The 20,687-nt window shown below is 38.4% G+C and overlaps 1 protein-coding gene across 1 annotated transcript in view; it reads right to left on the reverse strand.

Moving 5' to 3' along the window:
* LOC122489665 (protein eyes shut homolog) overlaps positions 1 to 15,212 on the reverse strand; it is a 134,396-nt gene extending 119,184 nt beyond the window's left edge. The window contains exon 1 of the mRNA XM_043591725.1: positions 15,008 to 15,212. Within this exon, the coding sequence (XP_043447660.1) occupies positions 15,008 to 15,131 (124 nt within the window). The 5' untranslated portion in view covers positions 15,132 to 15,212. The remainder of the gene's footprint in view (positions 1 to 15,007) is intronic.
* Positions 15,213 to 20,687: the final 5,475 nt, after the last annotated feature.

Genomic DNA, 20,687 nt, shown 5'->3' on the forward strand with positions numbered 1-20,687 from the left:
TGATGTGTTATGTAAAAAGGCTTTTAGTGTGAAATTATGTGTTAAAATGGCTAGAAGCTGACCTTTATTTGATGTTTGCTAAAGCCACAGAGGCCAGAGGTTTGAAATTCCTCTAGTGTCCATGCTTTTACTCTGTTGACTTTGAGTTTCCCTAAGTACTTCTTTCCAGAGACAGTACAGCTTACAGCTCTTTCCATTGTAGTCCACTGTTATTATATTGGAGCCTTACACCTGTGGTGGTAAGGTGGTTATTAAATCTCAGTCTTTTAGCAGGAGGATGTGTACCCTGATCTATGACTTTCAGAAATGTTTTTTAGTTTTTTTTTTTTTCTCCCTCTATAGGTGAGGCAGGAAGGCTAGAGGGGCTGAAGTGGGGAACATGCCATCTCTCAGGTGGGAGAGGACTCTGGTAAAGACTTTCCCCTTGGAAAGTAGGCCTCTCTTGGCTTTTGTGACACTTTGCTCCCCAGGTTTTTCTGTTCTGCCCCTTACCACACCTTCTCAGTCTCTATTTTTTTTTGCTCCTCTTTGTTCAATACCTATATTCTAAATGGTGTAGCTCCCAGAATGTAGCTCTCTATACATTCTCTTCATAAGTTATTTCACATATTTTTATGAACTTAAAGTGAAATATCCAGCTACTTCTTTGATATCTCCACTTACATATTCTATAGGCATCTGAAGCAAAATTAAACTCCTATTTCCATACCAAGCTTCTTCTCACTTCTTAGCAAAGCATTCTATTGTCTAAGTTGCTCACTCTAAAAATCTGGTAGCTATTTTTGATTCCTTTCTCCTCATCCTCAACACAATCCATCAGTAAGTCTTATGTATGCTACTTTCAAATAAAACTTTCTGGCCAATTCTTTCTTCCTCTGCTCAGACAACATTGCTTATGACATGAATTCCTGCATTAGCCTCCTCTGTCCCCCTTCTTTCATTACTCCCAATATAAGTAATAGATTATAAACACGTGCCACTCCCCTTTTTGAACTCATAGCTTATCATTGGACACTGAACAAAATCTAAACTCATTACCATGACCTAAAAAGCCCTGAATGATGTGGCTTAAGCTTCTTTCTCTAAAGTCACTTATGCCACCTTCACCTTGTCCTTTATGTTCTAATTTCAGTGACCTCCATAGAGAGTCCCTCCCTGACCACCTGTCTGAGTAGGTCCCACTCTGCTTTCTTCATTATGTCATTTATTTCTCCCACAGTACCAATCACAATTTTGAGTTATATATTTATTTCTTTACTTTTTGCCTGTCCCTTTTTTGGATGTTAAGACTCCTTGAAGAAAGAAGGTATGTCTGTTTTATTTACCCAGTTTTACTAAGCACCTAGGACAGGCCTAGCACATTATTAGTATTTAGGTTCTTAATTGGTATTTGTTAAATGAATAAATTATAGAATGAATTTTCTTACAGTTATTAATTAAACCATATTTATTACCTCATAATTTTCTAAGATAATTATCTCATAATTATCTAATACTGAATTTCTAATGTGAATAATTTTTACCAAAAATAAAGCATATTGATGTCAAATCTAATAAATGTCTGTGCCAATGGAACAAAAACCATAATTGATAACTAACACTTCTCCCCAAGTGTTTAGGTATATTTAGATAGCATTTTAATAATATGGTAAAACTTCATCAATGATTCATAATTTTATACTAGATGTATTATTGTTAAGAGATAGTTTTTATTTCTATTTAAATAATCAGTAATCATGTTCATGATTAGATTTTGTTTTAAATACAGTGTCATTTAAACTATTGTTGAGACATATTTGTGGGATTCAGTGTAACAAAGAAGTTCAGAGAACAGCCCTTTCACTAACCAGCCATTCCTCATACTAATTATTTACCTTCTTTAATTTTCAGTGTTCTCATCTATAAAATGGGGGTGATAATAGCTGCTGCCTGTGCTCTTTTGAGGATTAAATGAGATATCTTATATAAGGCACTTAGAACAATGTCTTGACTGCACGCACTAACTAAACTGCTAACTTTGACTAGCCATTTCATAATGAACTGTAGTGACCTATAATGAAGGAGACACAAAATAAAACTGCACTTGAATCAGCAAGAGTAACTCCTAATTGATTTTCCCTATTCTCAATCTAAGAGTTCTGACTGGAATAAAAAAAAAAAATGAAGATGAGGTAATCTATTCAGCTCCTTTATTAACTGATGAAGAAAGAGAAAGTGAAGCGCAGGAAGTGAAGTGACTTGTAGGGGGTCACACAGCTGGTTGTTTCACACCGTGGGCCTGAATCTGAGCTCTGTTCTCCAAGTGTAGGGCCTCCGCATCACACAACACTAATAGTTTAATACTGCCAATTTCAGTTTAATCATCTAGAAAGTGATATAAAGACTTGTTCGTTAATAAAACAGTATCTGTTTGAGTTTGCTGAAACAATGAAGTTCATTAATTAACAGCCTGCAGATGTTAAAGAGTTGATAAGATGCGTCACCCCACTCTACTCTGGAGAATAAAGGGTGGAAAAAAGAGGTGTTGTTCCTTTGCCATCCGTATCTAAGAATGCTTTGAGCAACACTTCTTTTCAATTTTACCAAGTAGCACATTTGGGATACAATAATTTCTAAGTTTGTTCTTTTAAAAGCTGATTCTTTGGAAATAGGCTTTTGTCAGGGGGATTTTTTTTTATCAAGTTATAATTAGACTTTGCTTAATACACCCATAAATTTGTAGCCCTTTGTGTATTGCACAGGTGTTCTGATATTCTCTTATTCCAACAGGGCAAGTGTTGAATAACCAGGAAAGCTTTTAGATGTTGGCAGAGAGGCACCTTAAGTCCTTTGATTTGCAGGATGGGAAATTGTGTAATTCCCTAATTATCATAACGCGTGGGACAAATGGTTGTTGAGGTTTTCCGTTTTCCTTTTGCTACACTAATTTATATTAAAATTCAGTAGCTCAAAATCCAGGATGCTAATGATGCACTTTTCTCAAAAGTATTTGTTTATTGCAACAAGTAATGGAGGAGAGAGGTATAATGGAGGCAAGAAGCAGGCGGCACTGGAAAAGGGTTTTACAGTCCACAAACAAAAAGACCTCTGAAATCTATAATTCTTAAACATTCTGCTTTTAAAGCTTACACGGGCAATCAAACTTAAAATGCAGAGGATACAGCTATCTCAGGAAAAAGCAACTCCACCATGGTTAAGATAGCAACGCTGACAAGTACTTAGGGGGCTCATTCAGCAGGGCAGCCACAGTGATATTCCTTCAGGAAAGCCCCCTTTGGTGGTAGCTGTCAACAAGGTGTATGTTAAGCCATCCACCTGGAGACTGACAGGGATACACTCCAACAAGCAGAATTATCAACCACTCATGCTGATGACAGCTTTTCTTTCTCTAGAGCTTAAAGTCTTGGGGGCAGAAAGAGTCTCGCTTTGACAATTTCAAGTGGATTTAATACACAAGAACAAAAAAGATGAGATTCAAAAATACCCTTGGCCCCTTTAGGATGGCAAAGAGAATTACAAAATGTCATTTTGGAGACTGAATCATTAGGTGCAATATTTAGATTTGCCCTCTGGAAAAGATGGGATGCTCCCTGCCAGGTGTTAAGTCATGGATGAAAATTGAAACGGGCAGTAAAATGCTGACTTTCAAAGAGCCATATTAACTACAAGACACTAGTGATGCTCGAAAGTTACTGACAACAGCAGAGTCAGGAAAGAGTTAATTTACTCCCAGAAAATCCCTTACCTAGGACCAATGTGCTTTCATTAGAACAAGGGAATTAAAAATACACCTCCATTTGTCTATTGTTTAGCCTCTAGGAAAAGCACCTTAATTTAAAATATTTTAATAGGTGGGCTTTTCCAAGTTAATTTTTTTTTACTCTTCAAATTACGAAATTTCAAAAATGAATAGGAAGTCTAGTTCTTAGTAATCCCTGTAACATGTTCTACCTACAAAAATAAGGACTCAAATAGCTCTTTGCGAATTATTGTTCACATTAAATAGTTCATACATTTTGAGACATAAGCATACCACTGATACTGGATGTGTAGAACTCCTTTTTGCAGTTCACGTTCACATTCACATTCACATTCACATTCACATTCACATTCACATTCAGGGTTTATAATGTCATCATTAGTACCAAACTGGGATCATGACTTGATTATGTAAGACTGCTTACCCTTACCTTTGGATTTATCCTTTATTTCTCAAGAGTAGGGATATGTTGGGGCGCCTGGGTGGCGCAGTCGGTTAAGCGTCTGACTTCAGCCAGGTCACGATCTCTCGGTCCGTGAGTTCGAGTCCCGCGTCAGGCTCTGGGCTGATGGCTCGGAGCCTGGAGCCTGTTTCTGATTCTGTGTCTCCCTCTCTCTCTGCCCCTCCCCTGTTCATGCTCTGTCTCTCTCTGTCCCAAAAATAAATAATAAAACGTTGAAAAAAAAAAAGAGTAGGGATATGTTAAGGCAAGAGAAAGTATATGGAATGCTCAGTATTGTGGAAAGCATGTATATGTTGGATACATTAGATACTCTTAACACAACAGAGGTACACATGCAGTCAAGATTTGGTTACAAACTATAATTAATTTTCAGAAATATTCCCTTTCTCCCTCTACTTTTTCCTCATTATTCCCCCATTTAATCTTCGTTTCACAAACGCATAATGATAGTAATCCCAGACCACATAGGCCAAATCTTTTAATCACACATGTAGGGCATGAGAGCATTGAAATTATCAGTTTAATTATTTTGACTAACCATTTCTACAGTAATTGATATACTTTCTAAAAATGCCCCTTTGATGGATTAATATGTTTCTCTAAGAAATTATTTATCTGAGTTGACAAAATGATATCTCTAAAAGTGGCATTCTTTTCGGCTTTACTTAATTGTATCATATATGTGAAATGTAACTTGCAACTCCCCCATTTTATGAGTGGGAATTCATATTAACGGATCATGTGATTCCTTATCAAAGTTGGGTAATATTCAGGACACTTACAGTGTTGAAGGGTCATCATTTGCTAAAAATACAAAGAAAAAAAAAAGCAAGCATCATATCATTTGACTCACTGAGAAAAATCAAGAAAAAACAAAACCCTAACTGATCAATGCATAATATAATTTTAAGCACTTTTCATTTTTATTACATTGCAATGCATAAAAGGGAGAAATAGCTCCCACTTAATCTTATTCTGTATAGTTTAGGTCTCAGTGGCCTTATGTGACTCTGTTTGGGAATGCCTACCACCAATGAACACATTTCCATAAAATGGCTCTGTGGCATATGCACATTTAATCCTTGACTTTCTATAGTGAGATTGCTGCTGGTATTAGCAGAAGCAGTAGTCACTCTACTCCTGCATCCATAGTCTTCTTACTGTCTTTTCCACAGCTCAGTTACCATGAACTTAGAGAATGCAAATTTAAGTAAATTTAATTGTATTGGGGTGAGTGGGTGGTTTTAATGTACTTTAAAAACATAAATAAACAGATTTTGAATATGCCACTCCATTGTTTTAACAATATAAGCCAACTGGAACTATATAATAAATTTTACATATTAAATATCCCAGACCTGTCTTTCTTTTTCTTTCTCTCTTTCTTTTTTCTTTCTTTCTTTCTTTCTTTCTTTCTTTTTCTTTCTTTCTTTCTTTCTTTCTTTCTTTCTTTCTTTCTTTCTTTCTTTCTTTCTTTCTCCCTTTCTCTCTTTCAGAGAGAGAAGAGAGAGAGCACACAAGCAGAGGAGGGGCAGAGGGAGAAGGAGAGAATCTCAGCAGGCTCCACACCCAGCACAGAGCCAGATGAGGGCTCCATCTTACAATCGTGAGATCATGACCTAAGCCAAAATCAAGAGTTGGACACTTAACTGACTGAGCCACCGAGGCACCACCGACCCCCAAACATTTCAACCATAATTTGAAATCAGCTTCTCTAAATTAATTCTATGAAATCAATGTAATTAATAAAAATGTCAGGCCATGTTTGAAAGGGAAAGGTCTCTAAACTTTTTAGATCATGGCTCATATATATTATTTATTTAAAATTGTTGTTAGTGTGTTAATATACTAATATAATATGGACATGATAAAGCACAGAAGTAGAAATTCAAAGATTGAGGTAAAAAAGAGAACTAATATTTTATTCCAATGACACAGTGGAGTATACATATACCACTTTGGGAGCAACTCCAGTGTATTCTATGAAAGGCTTGCTCTGTGAGAAAGAAGAGCTCCTTGGCTTAACATTGTGTTATTACAGGACTTCCAATAGACTTCACTGTGCTGCTATACACCTGAATTCCTAAAAAAGGGGCAGAGTACTATATGATGTTTTAAAGAAAGGCTGAAGTCAGAGACATCTGGATTCCAGATCTACCCACCACTCATGAACTATTTCACTTTTGACTGGCTACTTAAAATTTTTTTTTTAATTTTTAAATATTAATTGTTATTATTATTTTTTTTTCAAGAGACAGAGAGGGAGAGGGACAGGCAGAGAGAGAGACAGAGAGTCTTAAGTAGGCTCCACACTCAGCATGGGGCCTGACACAGGACGTGATTCCACGGTCCTGGGATCATTACAAAATCAAGAGTCAGACCCTCAACTGACTGAACCGACCACCACCCTGGACTGGTTATTTAAGTTTCCCTATCTGCACAATGGAAATAATGACATACTTAATTGTGTTATTACATGGGTCATGTAGGAAGATGAAGGTAAAGTACTTAGCTGAGGGTCTGGCATATAGGAAGTGCTCAGTAGATGTTGAGTTCATTTCAACAAACTCTTTTTTATGGGTTACCTTACCACACTAGTGTGCTGTGGAACATACTTTTGGAAATTTTCTATATTAGATTATTCATTTATTGATTGTTTTATTGGTTTATTTTTTCAATTTGATAAATACTTATTGACCAGATCCCAAGTAATAGTCATAATAGTAGTAGGCTCAGGGTAACAGCTTACATGAATATTCTGAAGAAGTTTCAGATCATTTTCAATTCAGCAAAAAATTGAGAGCCTACCATCTGCCAGGCAACATTTGCCACTCCACAGGTATGGTGATGGCCAAGACAGATGTGATATCTACCTTTACAGAGCTTACTGTATGAGGGAGGGCTGGTATAATATATGGCCAATATTTAAAAGATAAATACAAAATAGTTTGACCTGACAGAGGGTGAATAAGAGGGCTAGAGGAGAAGGTGGGGGTTTTCCCATGTCAGGTTTGTGCTTTATTTTAAGCAGTTCTTACCTCAGCCTAAGGGAAATAGAAAGCCATTTTCAAGCACAAAGTCATGGAATGACAAAATATTCGAAAAGGCGATGTGAGAGTGTCAGTGGAAATAAACAAGCAAACAAAAAACCCCTTGAACTGAATAACTGCTAATCATCGTATAGAATGGTAGGCAATTTACATCACATACAGGCATCTCCACCCCTGTTTATTTCTTTCCTAACAATCAATAAATTCCATTGCCTCTTCATAAAATGTTGACTTTACAGTTTTTCATGTCGCATATATTTACTCAGACTCTAATCAATTTTCCATTTCTGTGAAGAATTTTTTAATGTGCAACAAATGTGTTTGTGCTCTCCATTGCTTGGTAACTGGCAGGTGCATCCCATTAGCACAGCTCTTAAACTGACCAACCATAACCTGATAGGTGTGGTAGGATCTGACAGTATTCATTTGATACAAAAAAAATTGACTCTTTGTGGGAGGGTCTGGGCTGACAGACCTGCAAAGTTAAATTCTCTGGTGAGCTATGGGATAAACTGCAGAGGGTTACATTTCCACAAACGTCTACAAAATCAACTTGCCATAAATATATTCAGGACAGACAATTCTACTCCTGTGCATAGTCTATCCATTTTAAAGACATTTTTAATAAGCAGGAAATGCTTGTGTTGGTAGGGAAAATTCTGTGAGGTTGCTAAATAATGACAAAGTGCTGGAATGAACAAAAGGAAAATTTGGCCTTTACAGTTGAGTATTCTACTGATAGTGTTCCAGAGACAAACAGTTAAGAGTTTGATAGTGAATATTCTTTGTTCTCTGCTTAAAAGCAGATAATATTAGCTGCATGCCTTCCTAGGAACTGAGATGTGAAAATCTATGAACTAATTTAATTTTTCATTTAGTGTGATGATTAGAAATTGGCCCATGAGGGTACTTTTAAAATGAGAGGTAATGTTTCATAAGATCTAAGATTTGCTTTCTTATTATTTTTCTAATTTGCAAAAATATAGTTTTCATTTTGCTGCTTACTTTGATATTTTTTAACAATATTGGAACAATTTTCATACCACACTTTTGCTGGGTTGCAAAATATATTTTATAAAGTTGTAAAATCTTCTAGACTGAAAGAAGAGAAGATACAAAAATCTCATACTTTTCTCTTTCTTTGAGAGGGAATCTAAGGGCTTATGAATAAAATCAGAAATATTTGAGAAAACATATCAGGTTATAAAGTTCAGTGAAAGTGAAACCTTGACACTGATTGTATCAGTAAAAATTAGGTTTAGCTACATATAACAAATAATGTATAACAAAATAATGGAGTTTTTTTTACATTTATTTATTTATTTTGGCGGGGGAGGGGCAGAGAGGGAGACAGAGAATCCCAAGCAGGCTCCATGCTGTCAGCACAAAGCCCAACGTGAGGCTCAATCCCACAAATCACAGATCATAACTTAAGCTGAAACCAAGAGCTGGTTGCTTAGCTGACTGTGCCATCCAGGTGCCGTCAAAATAACAGAGGTTTAAACAAAATAGATTATTTCTCCCTAATTAACAGAAAGTGTGATGTTAGACAAACCCTGTATGGTATGGTAGTTTTATGGTTATCAGGAATTTAAGCTTTTTCATGTTTTTGTTTCACCATCTTAGCATGTATTTTCAAGGTCACTTTATGAACCAAGATGACTTCTGGAATTTGAGTCACCTCATACACATTCTAGGTTTAGAATGAGCCTAAAAAGAAGCAAGGCTGGGGGTCATGCCACTCTTCAGGGGCTTTTCCAGAGGTCAATACAATACTCTAACACTTCTTATATCCAGTTATCATAATTTAATCCTATAGCAACATTGTTTTAAGGGAGGCTGGGACTTCTATTTTATTTTATTTTATTTATTTATTTTTTAATGTTTATTTTTGAGAGACAGAGACAGACAGAATATGAGTGGGAGGGGGACAGAGAGAGAGAAGGAGACACAGAATCTGAAGCAGGCTCCAGGCTCTGAGCTCTCAGGGCAGGGCGCGATGTGGGGCTCAAACTCACAAACAGTTGAGATCATGACCTGATCTGAAGTCGGACACTTAACCCACTGAGCCACTGAGGCACCCCATGTGGCTGGGAAATTTTAGCTGGGTACATTTCTGCCCTCAAAACAATCAGAATGTATTGATAAATAAAGAGGGAATATATTGGTTGAGTGACTGACAGACTGCCAGAATTAATATAATTTCCCAAGTCAAAATACCTTACTATCTTGTTTTTAATAGGGGTGTGTGCATGTGTGTATGTAACTAAATCCAACACCACTCACTGGTAGGAAGCATAATGCCTTTAGAGAAACATAACAGCAATAACTATAAACACGTAAGCAATTTCTAAACCTAATGAAAGACTGTGCTTAAGAAATCTTTCCCATGTATGTACACACACACACACACACACACACACTCACTCATTTGCTTATAAACACATAGTACTGGTAGTAATTATTGGAACAATAACTGTAACTTTGCTCTGCTAGGACTGCCACTTCCATAGATGGAAGAAAGGTGCTAATTCATTGTCAGTGGGTTGGATTGCAGGAGTCCATCAAAGTTGTTTTTTCAAGAACATTCCAGTATACAATAATATATATATTTATTTTAAGTGTTACTTTTTTAGATGTGCCAATCTAACTTTTCCTCTCTACAGATGCTGAAATAGAAAAAAAGGTAAAAGGCAGAGGTGTGAACTTTCCCAGTGAGCAAAAGGAGAGGCAATTCCCTCAGTTCTTAAGGAAGAAAAAATGCAGGACGCTCAAAGGTTGCCTTCAACCCTAAGCAAGAGGAATTACTTTCCTGAGTGCTTTCTTGTGTGGCCACAATCACCCCTGTCTCCTTGTTCCCCTATGGGGTTGGGCTTGATCTTTTAACATTTCTTTGTAACCAGGAGCTGGAAAATATAGAATTTAAACATGGAGAGAAATGAGGGATATTGAGATGGGTTGAACGGCAGGGTAATCAAACAGCTGTTGAGTCGGAGAGAAAAAGCTGGATCATATCAGAGTGGATGCTATCAAAAGAGTTACGAGCTTACATGACAAAATTACATGTACTTGAAATATGCCATTACAAAATGCCAGCCTGACATTAAGCTGCTTTATAGAGGTATCATGTCCTTAAATAGCCTGGTGATTATCTGTATCCCTGGAGCGCTGCTTTCCTACCTGACTTTGTAATACCCCTGGCTTGTCTCTAATCACCATGAAGAGTGTCACCAACTTAGAAAAATTCTTGAAAGGAAATTAATTTTGATTTCTTTTGACATTCTATAGAGTTTTCTTTCTAGGGAGGATGGAGATCCAGCCTTCTTTCCCATAATGACAAGATACGGCATTTCTCTGTGAGTATCAGAAGCCTGGTTTGAACGCTCTTATAAAAAGTATTTTCTATATGTCCAGTGATGTGTTAAGCAATTTACATGAATTATCTCCTTTAATTCTCATGAACTCTGTAATTTAGGTTCTATTATTAGACCCCTTGAAGGTGAAATACAGAGAGATCAGGTGACTTGCCCAAGATCACACCGTAGTCTAGTCAGTAGTAGAATGGGGATTTTATAAGCTAGTCACACTGATTCCAGGGCCTAGGCTCTTAATCTGCATGTTACACTGCTTTCTTCAAAAGCCACGTTCCATTGAGAGCTGTAGGTGGGGAGGATAAGGTAAATTAAGCCATATTTTTAGAAAAGACAGAGAGGGCAAGACATAAGGTAAAGTGTCCCCCTGCCCCCCTGCCTTTAAAATGATGTGGTTAAGAAAACAAGAAGAGATTATTCCTGCATAGAAAGAGGCAACAGGAAGTGTGAATGAGAAGCACAAATGTGGAGAGTAAAGCACTTTACAAAGGAAGGCAGCTGCGAATTTTCCATTTGCAGTGTTTGTTTATTTTGGCTCCCATCACCACTGCCATGATTGCCTCGGAATGAATTCCCCAGTGGAAACATCAACAAGGTAGGAAACGTCATAATTATATTTTCTATTATCCCCCAAAGAATATATTAGTATGGTAGATATGGCTATAATCGAAAAGAAAAGTGCTATGTAGCAAAGACAACTGCTGATAAAACTAGCTGATTTTTTATCCTCTGGTATTAACACAAAGGCAAAGATAAAAAGGGAGTTTTGGATATTATTCTGTGCCTTTTCTCACGTGTACTTGCAACTGGGCAACAACTATGCTTATCAGTTAGTTCTATGCTTTTGTCTATTGAATAGATACAGATTCAGCATGTTCTAGAGAATCTCCTGGCCATGAGACTGACCAGTGAATGGTCTAAGAAATGATACGGGGCACTACCTCATGCTAGTTGGGGGAGTAAAGAAAGCCTTGATGCCTGCTGGATGCAAAGATGATTCCTGGAGGGAGCTGACACTTTGAGTGGGCATTTTCGTGATTGTTTAGGGAATGTTGATATGTTAAGCACTCCTTCCTTGATCCCCAGCTTCTCTGGTGCTTTGGCCTGCCTGAGATGCCTGCAAGAGCTTGCACACTTGCCAGTTTTCTATGGCAATGGAGAAGTGTGGGAAAATTAAGGTCCTGTAGAGCAATCCTCAATCAAAAGGAACCACGAGTCAATGGTTAAATGCTTCTCTCTTTTGTCCCTTGGGGCAGGCAATTCTCAGACTCATTCTATATATTTCCTCATAAGAGCAGACAATTTTGAGACTCATTTTAGATAGTTCCTCATAAGGTCCCAGGAGAATCAATAATAGCTGTCCCTGACTCAATTCCATAAGACACCTCTGTACTGTCTCCCCTTTCCTGTTTTATTCCAAGTCTTTACTACACTCCTGTTTCTTGAGATCATTTCCAAAATAAACTACTTGAATGTAATTCTTTATCCAGGTTCTGCTTTGATGGGGGGAACTTAGGCTAATACAATGCAACATCACAAGAGGAGTGATATTTATGGGCTGAAAGATGATGGGGGGGGATGCTTGTCTGGGGGATGGTACTGGTACTTCACATGGCTTTCTCTCCTTTACTAGATCCCTAAATATTGGAATCTTGGAGGGGATTGGTCCTCAGCCCTCTTCTTCTCTTTGTCTATACCTTTTCCTCAGACAATTTCTGGTTCTATGGTGTTGACCACTGCCTCTATTTTGATGACTCTCCAAATTGTATCTTTAGTCATGACCTTTCTTTCCCCTGAGCCTGAGGATCATTTATCTGATTGCCTACATGTCTTCTCCGTTTCGATATCTAACAGGTATCTCTTCCTTCATCTGTACCCAATAAAACTCTTGTTTACATCCCAATAATGCCCTATAAAACCCCTGTTATGCCCTCAGTCCTCCTCATGGCACTATAATCTACCTATAGTCCAAACAAATAGAGAAATCTAGATGTTCTTGATTCAGCACTTCTCAAACACTTCCCTGCAAGTTCTATCAGTTCTGTCTCCAGAATAGATCTCAAATTCATCCACTTATTTCCATCTCCACCACCATCATCCTGGTCATAGGCAAAATTATCTCTCATCAGGGTCACTGACAAAAGCCTTTTAAAATCAATATACTGCAGTCAGAATTGTTTTAACAAATACATATACACACTTGCCTCTTTAAAATCTTCCAGTGGCAGGGCACCCGAGTGGCTCAGTTGGTTAAATGTCCGACTTCAGCTCAGGTCATGATCTCACAGTTTTTGTGCGTTCGAGCCCCGCATCATGCTCTGTGCTGACAGCTCAGACCCTGGAGCCTGCTTCAAATTCCGTCTCCCTCTCTTTCTGCCCCTCCCCTGCTCATGCTCTGTCTCTGTCTCTTAGAAATAAATAAAAATTAAAAATAAAATAAAATCTTCCAGTGGCTTCTTAAGGCACTGAGAATTAAAAGCCAATAAACCTTCCCATGTGCCTGAGACCCTACGTGATGTAGGCTCTGCTCATGTCAGATATGCTTTTCTCTCTTGCTCCATATGCTCTGCTAGACTAGCACCTTTTCATTCTTCAAAAAAGGTAGGTTCTATCTCTCTTAAGGGTCTTCCATTTTTCTGAAACTTTTGCTCTAATAGTTGTTTTCCTGGTTTTCATAGGTTATACTCTGCATTCTATAGGCTTTAGCACAGTCTCTCCCTTTTTGGAGTCGCTCTTATCATGAGCACCTGTCTGGAACAGTACCCTTGCTCCCCCACCCTGCTTACTCTCTATGCTCCCTGTTTATTTCCTTCATAAATCTTTTCATACACTTTATATTGTGTCTTGAGCCATTTTTATTTTCTTTTAATCTTCTCAATTAGAAGAAAAGCTCCATGAGGGTAGGAATCTCAAATTACTCTGGCACATTTGTGGAATATATTATTGGATAGGCTAACTGTTTTGAGAAATTCCTCTGGATGGGTGCATGTAGGAATTCCTTCTTACCTACAATGAAACAGAGAGTCTAACAAATTTTGTCTAATATTTCTTGTCTCAATAATGTATAAGTTGCTGCATCTCTGAGCCCTAATGAGACCAAAAGATAGGAGAAAACAATTTTTTTTTGTAAATATGTGAAGACGTTCTTATAAATCTTCACTTCTTATTTCATGTGGTAAGTCTGATTTTCAACTAGGAAGCAAAACTGATGATTCACCCTTTAGTAATAAAAATTTTTGTGACCAACTGTATTTTTCAATAGCTTGATAGAATGGTTCTAAGAAGCATGAGGTTTTTATTGGAAAGGACAAAATTTCAATTCCATCCAGTCTGTGATACCTTTTCTTATTACAAAATGACTTGGCTAACTTCTAATATAACCTTCCACATAGAGAATGAAACTCAGTACTTCTTAACTCCCCTTCTCCCAGCTACATAAAAATCCGTTGTCTCAATTCCCTCCTTTCAATACTTTTTAGTTATGAATTCTTTTTTCAGTCATTTCCATTTTCACACCTGTTATATCAGGGTGTGGTGCTCCAACTTTTTGATGAGTCGGAGCAGGTAAGATCTGTTTGTTTTGTTGTATACCTGGGGCATAGGGACCTGTGCTCATTTTGGTAGACTTACTCCAGAATTTGGTAACAAATACCACTAGCACCAAAGGGGTAAACTTTGCTTTAAAAAATTTTTGCGGGCAAAATAAAGATGAAACAATTCCTATCCTGAGTTGATAAAATATTAATACCAAATACTTTTAATTATTTCTAGAAAGACTTAAATTGATATTTATTTCTGTATATCAAAGCTAACATTACATTCTTTGGCAAGCTGCTTCCTAAAACAATCTTATAGCATCTTGTACCTTTTTGTAATTTAGGATTTTCTGAAGGAGAGCCACATGGATATTATTTGTGATTTTGTTCCTTGCTATATAATAACTATCACGGAGTTTATTGTCTTTAAACAAAAAAATGACTGGTCTACAATACAGAGATCTGTTAATATTGTTGCCTCAGTTTTCCAAAATGACATCAAATATTTTGATTTCATGTATTGCATCTGATTTTCCTTGTTACTCTGAGCATTAGAATGACTTTGAGATTTTATACTACAGAGATTTTCCATAGTCTAACCTCAGGGTAAACTCATTACCTCCTTTGTAATTACACGATGGCTGTGAGAAATACATGCTCAGGGATTAGTCTCATTAACAGGTCTTGTCTCGATTGACTTGGAAAGAACCAAGGAAACGATTAGACATATTTGATCAGTCAGGTGCTGTCCTTGATTTCTGTGAGTGACTTCTATGCTCCTCATCTCCTTTTGCGGTGCTCAATGCTTAATAATCAAATACTCTTACCTTCCGTGCAGAGGAGCCCAGACCTCCCATAAGGGCAGAGGCAGAGGGTATCTATCCTGGATTTAGGAACACAGGTGGCACCGTTTCCACATGGACTGTTTTCACAGGTTGCAAACTGGCACATCCTGCCTGAGTACAGCCTTGGACACTCACAAAACCAGTTTTCACTGTCACTGAAAAGGGAAAAGGAATTATAAAACCAATCAGAAAACAATGATCCTTTACACACAGGTGGATTCGCGCATTCGGACGCGCGCGTGCGCGCGTGCGTGCACACACACACACATAAAATAAAAGCTGCACCTTGTCTTCCTTTCTCAGTGTTTTTCAACTGTGAAGTATTTGTAGCTGTGCACTTCGCATTGAAAGCAGATTAGCAGCTTTATAGTTTGCCTGAGGCCATGAATTCTATTTTAAGCCATCTATTTTTATTTTTGATTTACCTCACCTTTTACTGCGCACTAGGTGCCTTTTTAGGACTTCATTAAATATGTGTGGCGCTGCCTTAGTAAAGTGCTTCAAATGTCTATTAGAAGAAAATGTCTTAGATGCAACCTGAGGAGAATTTCAAGCTGGTGATAAGCTTCCTCCACTGAGGAGAAGTCCTCCAACAGCCACCCCTGAGGTAGCTCACAAAGAAAGGCACACTGGGGAGCATAATGACTAAACAACTCCCAGGGCCCCAGGCTAGGGTGCCTGTGAAACCAGAGCTGAAAACTGTGCTCATCCACCTGCATGCCTTCTCCAGAGGGGATGGTGACCAGGAATCTGGTGCTTCTACCTTCCCTGCATCTATTTCCTCCACCTGCCAACCTTTGTTTTTGAGAGAGGTTGGGAGAAGGCCAGAGAGAGAGGGAAAGAGAGGATCCCAAGAAAGCTTTGTGCTCTTAGAGATCATGACTTGAGCCAAAATCAAGAGTTGGATGCTTAACCAACTGAGCCACCCAGGTGCCCCTTTTTCCCCCTTTTAAAGTAAAGGTAGCTCGGGGTGCCTGGGTGGTTCAGTCAGTTGAGCCTCAGACTTCGGCTTAGGTCATGATATCAAGGTTCGTGGGTTTGAGATGCAGGCTTGGTGCTGACAGCTCAGACCCTGGAGCCTGCTTCAGATTCTGTGTCTACCTGTCTCTCTTCCTCTCCCCTGCTCGTGCTCTGTGTCTGTTTCTCAAAGATAAATAAACATTAAAAAAACATCAACAGTAAAGGTAGCCCCAGCTTGCCTATGCAGATTCACTCCTCCCCTATTCCCAGTCTACGCTGACGCGGAAGGCAGACTCCCACTCTTGGTGTCAATGCTACCAACTGAGTGCAGGGTGAACACAGGGCCAAAACAGCTGACTGGCTTTTACTGTTGAGGTTGCCATGTAGCTGCTTGTGGCACCCACCCATTCAGAAGGGAGAGCCTGGCTGAGAATAGAGAGCTGATGCCTGGTAGTGCCAATGTAAGGGACTGGGGAAATGGGATAAAACACTGTGGAAAGAACTTATGTATCAGATAACAGGTAAATCTAGCTTTGGCAGGTGAGGTCTTGAGACCCTCAGGGGCTCTCTCGACTCTTAAGGGGCCAAACATGGGTGACGAATAATTTACTCATTTTATAACTATGAGAAATAAGTGAGATGACTCATTTTCAGAAATACCAAATACAAGCTGTGCTGTCTAGTTAACAATAGGTTTAGAACCTATTGGAAATATGTGCGACCTCCTTCCCCCCACAATGGAGTCCCAAAACCTGAGACACTTCACTTCCTGGTTCTTCTTCCTCCTTTCCATTTCATGGGCTTTGTAATGACCATGGGCCAAAAAACTGAAGTCTCTGTGGCAATTCAGGGAATGTACATTTGTTCCAATCAGACTACTTTTTGCCTTACATGGGCATAGGCAACTTCAGGGTAAGGCTGTAATCTCTGTAGGACTCAGCCAATGAGGAATCAGGGGAGGGACTTGCATGCTTGGAGATAAATTGCCTGCTGTAACTGCCTCAAGTATGCCTGTCCATCAGACACCTGCTCTGGCAAGAACGTTGATTAAAGCCTCCCTTCACTGTGCTCCAAGTCTCTGTGTCCCTCCTTTGATTGGGTTAGTGTGCTTATTTTTCACAATAACTTTCATGGCAACTTGCATAGTATTTTACATAGAGTGGACAAATACAGAATCTCAGGTTTTCAGAAATGGTCCAAAATTAAGGATCAATGCCGCTAAGATGGTTATAAAGCACCCTAAAAAACTCTTCTATTTTGGGGCTGTATTACAAAACAAAATTTTGAGGACCTTTGAGCCAATGCTCCTCCTTCTCACCCAAGAATAGTGGTAAAAGCATAGCCAGACAACCTGGAAGGTACAGTGAAAGCACTGGGGAAAGTCACACCTTCTGGTGTGACTTAAAGTGTTAGTTAGGAACTTAATGTTTTTGGGGGCCATGGATAAATCTCATGTAATTTCACCTCCACTCACCTAACCTGGAATTGAAAGCTTGGTATAAAGCATCTGTATTCTGGGATAAAGTCTTGGAGTGTAAAACTCTTGAAAGCTGCATTCTGGAAAAACCAAATTAGTCTTTTTATAGTAAAGGAGAAGGCCACATATATGAAATCAAACGAATCTAAATATTGATTGATATAAGTGCTTTAATCATATAGACCTAACCAGATTTGAAATGCGGGAAAGACACTTTTCTGTTAAAAACCGAGGAAAGCACTAATTTTAATCATGTCCTATTGATCAATCAAGCCTCATTTCCTTTTTGCTTTCATCAGGTGTTGGAAGAAATTGGTTGTTATAAATTCATGTGGAGATGACTAACTGCGTGCATCTGTACATCAGCAGGCAGACAGAGCAGAGAGAGAAATGGAAATTCTATAGAAAACGCTCTGTGGAAGGGGAAGACCACCTTATCTCGCTAACCATGAGCAAATGTCCAGAGCCCTCTTGTCCACCTTGGTATTCCATCAGCACTTCATTAGAAAGAGGTAGCTTTAACCAACTGAGATGATGATGCCTCCATACATTTCACTTCAAATTGTACCTTCAAGTTCCAAAATAGTTCCTGGAGTGCCAGATATTTCACCAATAGTTTTAATAAAATCTATTTTTGCTACCAGCTGCATTACACCTGGACCCAAAGGCTTCTCCTGGTCAGATCTTGCCAAAGATCCCATTACTAAATCCCAACTTCTTCAAAAACTAGCAAGTCAAATGTGTTTGCTGTTAACTTCACTCAAAGGATACCTCGCCACACCCTGAAGCAATTGGCAATGCTGACCAAGAAAGTAAGTGCCCTAAGCCTGAAGGACCTCAGGTAACCTTCCATGTTTGGAACCAGTGATTGAAACAATGTCACCCTCCTTGACCCCGTTTACTTTAAATGTTGTAACTTCCTGTGAACTTATTGGACCCTGTATAATTAGATATGGGAGAATATATTTACATGTAATACACTTTTTTAATTTGAAAAAGTTCTAAAAATCTTACCCTTCACAGACCTGTGAACTACATAGAAAACTGTTTTTGCAAGTCTTCCTCTGAGTGAAGTTCTTACCTGTAAACCATAACACCAAATGTAATCCCAATTCCTGTCAACCAATATTTGCTGGGCACCTATGTCATGGAAAGAGCCAGGTACCACGGAATAAATAAGACTCACTCTGCTCTTGTTTGGGAAGATAGCATAAGTGCACGAACTAATCTTTGTAAAACACAGCACAGGTATGTGAAAAGGGAATTTAGGCAGTGAGCAAGGATTTTAAGGCCTTAGCTCTGTAACATGTGGATTCAAATGTCAATAGCTTCTAAAAGCTGCTCTGTGGACTGGCACCACAGAATGTTACCAGTGAATCTCCCCATGGCTTTTAAAATGCAGATTCCTGTGCTGCCCTTGCCTCTGAGATTTTGATTTAGGAGATGTAGAGTGATGCCCGTGATTCTGTGTTTTAAAAATGTCATCATGTGATCCTGCATAGCTTACTTCCTGCAAAAGTCAGCTCCCTTGAGACAAATTTTCTCACCAAAGTAAAAGCTTGATGGGCATTAGTTACTACTGGGTCTTTAGCAGGATGCCAGGACATTGTAATTTTCTCTTTTGGGCTACATTTTAGCTTTTGACTAACATATATCTGAAAATACAATATTTATCCACTGAAGTACAACGATTAGAGGGTTTTTATTTTACTAGTGCCATATAGGGTCTACTTTATGTATGTATATTACGTATGTATATTATATGCATATATATGCATGTATATTACACTTAACAACAACACGAAGTAGGAAAACATTCACTCAGTCATTTTAAAGCTTAGTTAAAAAAATACTACCTATCTAAGTGTATGCAAACATCTGTATATTTTGGCACTGTAACTATTATAGCATACTCAATTACAAGTCACAATATGGTTAGCATATCAAATGACTGTCGTTAAGTTTCTACGGGTATTAAAAATTATCTTTAGAAAATTTAGCTGGTTAAAAAAATCAAAAGATGCTGGCTTGAAAAGGATGCCCCTATTTACATAACAGCCAGATGCCTGAAAATTTTCTACAACTAAAAGGACTCCTGCATGTATTAACTTAAAAAAATAAATATCTCTTCCTGCATTCTTTGTATCTAATGGATCATTAGCAGATTTCAAAGTTGACCACCCACAGTGTCAAGAGAGGGAAATTCTCGGCAGGAAAGTGAACAGAAATGAGTCCTTATGAATAATGTCTCTAGATGCTTCTAAAAATAAAATCACTATTGGCAGAAATAACCCATCTCTATGTATAGGCTCTTCTATTTATAGCACCACAGCACCGGCTTAAGAATGCAAATGAGATCCCAAGTAGCTGTGGTTCAAATGGAACTTTCCTTCCTTTTTCATGAATTTCTGGCACCACAATGAGTCTGCTGATTATAAAGCAATACCCATGAACCCCCTGGCCCAACCCCCAGTCTTGTTAACAGTGTTGAACTCCTTTCAAATGAGTTGTCAGCTCTGTGTGGAGAATCTGTGTTGCAACATCCATAGATAGTTTGCCTCTAGGACAGAGGTGCCTACAACGATGTTATTTCTTGAGGTAAGGCACGCCATCATATTTGACATTTTTCATTTTTTCTTTTTGAAAGTAGCCAAATGTGAAAATAATAGAAAAAAAATGCAAAGCCAAAATTATCTTAAGGCGGCCTAGAAAGTGAACTTAAAGAAACATAGTCTATATAATATACCCTCAGATGGAGAGCTCAGGGAAAATGTCCTTCAGCTTTAGGGGCTTTTATCTTTGATTAAAAAGATTTTATTAAGGGTAGAAACAAAGAAGTTGAAAAAGAATATGAGCAATAATAAAGTTATAGAATCACATGCAAAGAGATAATACACAAAATAAGGGTAATTCACAACAATGTAAAATATTTTTGTCTCCTCATGTTCTAGGATCTGTCCAGTTCAATCCTGTGGATATTTTGTGAAGGGAGATTGAATTTATGTTATAATCTCTCTTCCCCTACCCTTCCTTTGAAAGGGCGGGCCTACGCCAGCCGACTCCATCTTGTTCTGTGTCCTTCACCTTGACCACACCTCCTCCCCTCGACTCCATCTTATTCTGTGTCCTTCACCTTGACCACACCTCCTCCCCTTGAGTAAACCCTCCCTCACCTGCCGGACCCTTCCCCAGGACCCCTCCCCAGCCAATCGGCTGAGTCCATAG

The sequence above is a fragment of the Prionailurus bengalensis genome, chromosome B2 (assembly GCF_016509475.1).
Source record: "Prionailurus bengalensis isolate Pbe53 chromosome B2, Fcat_Pben_1.1_paternal_pri, whole genome shotgun sequence".
NCBI lineage: Eukaryota > Metazoa > Chordata > Mammalia > Carnivora > Felidae > Prionailurus > Prionailurus bengalensis.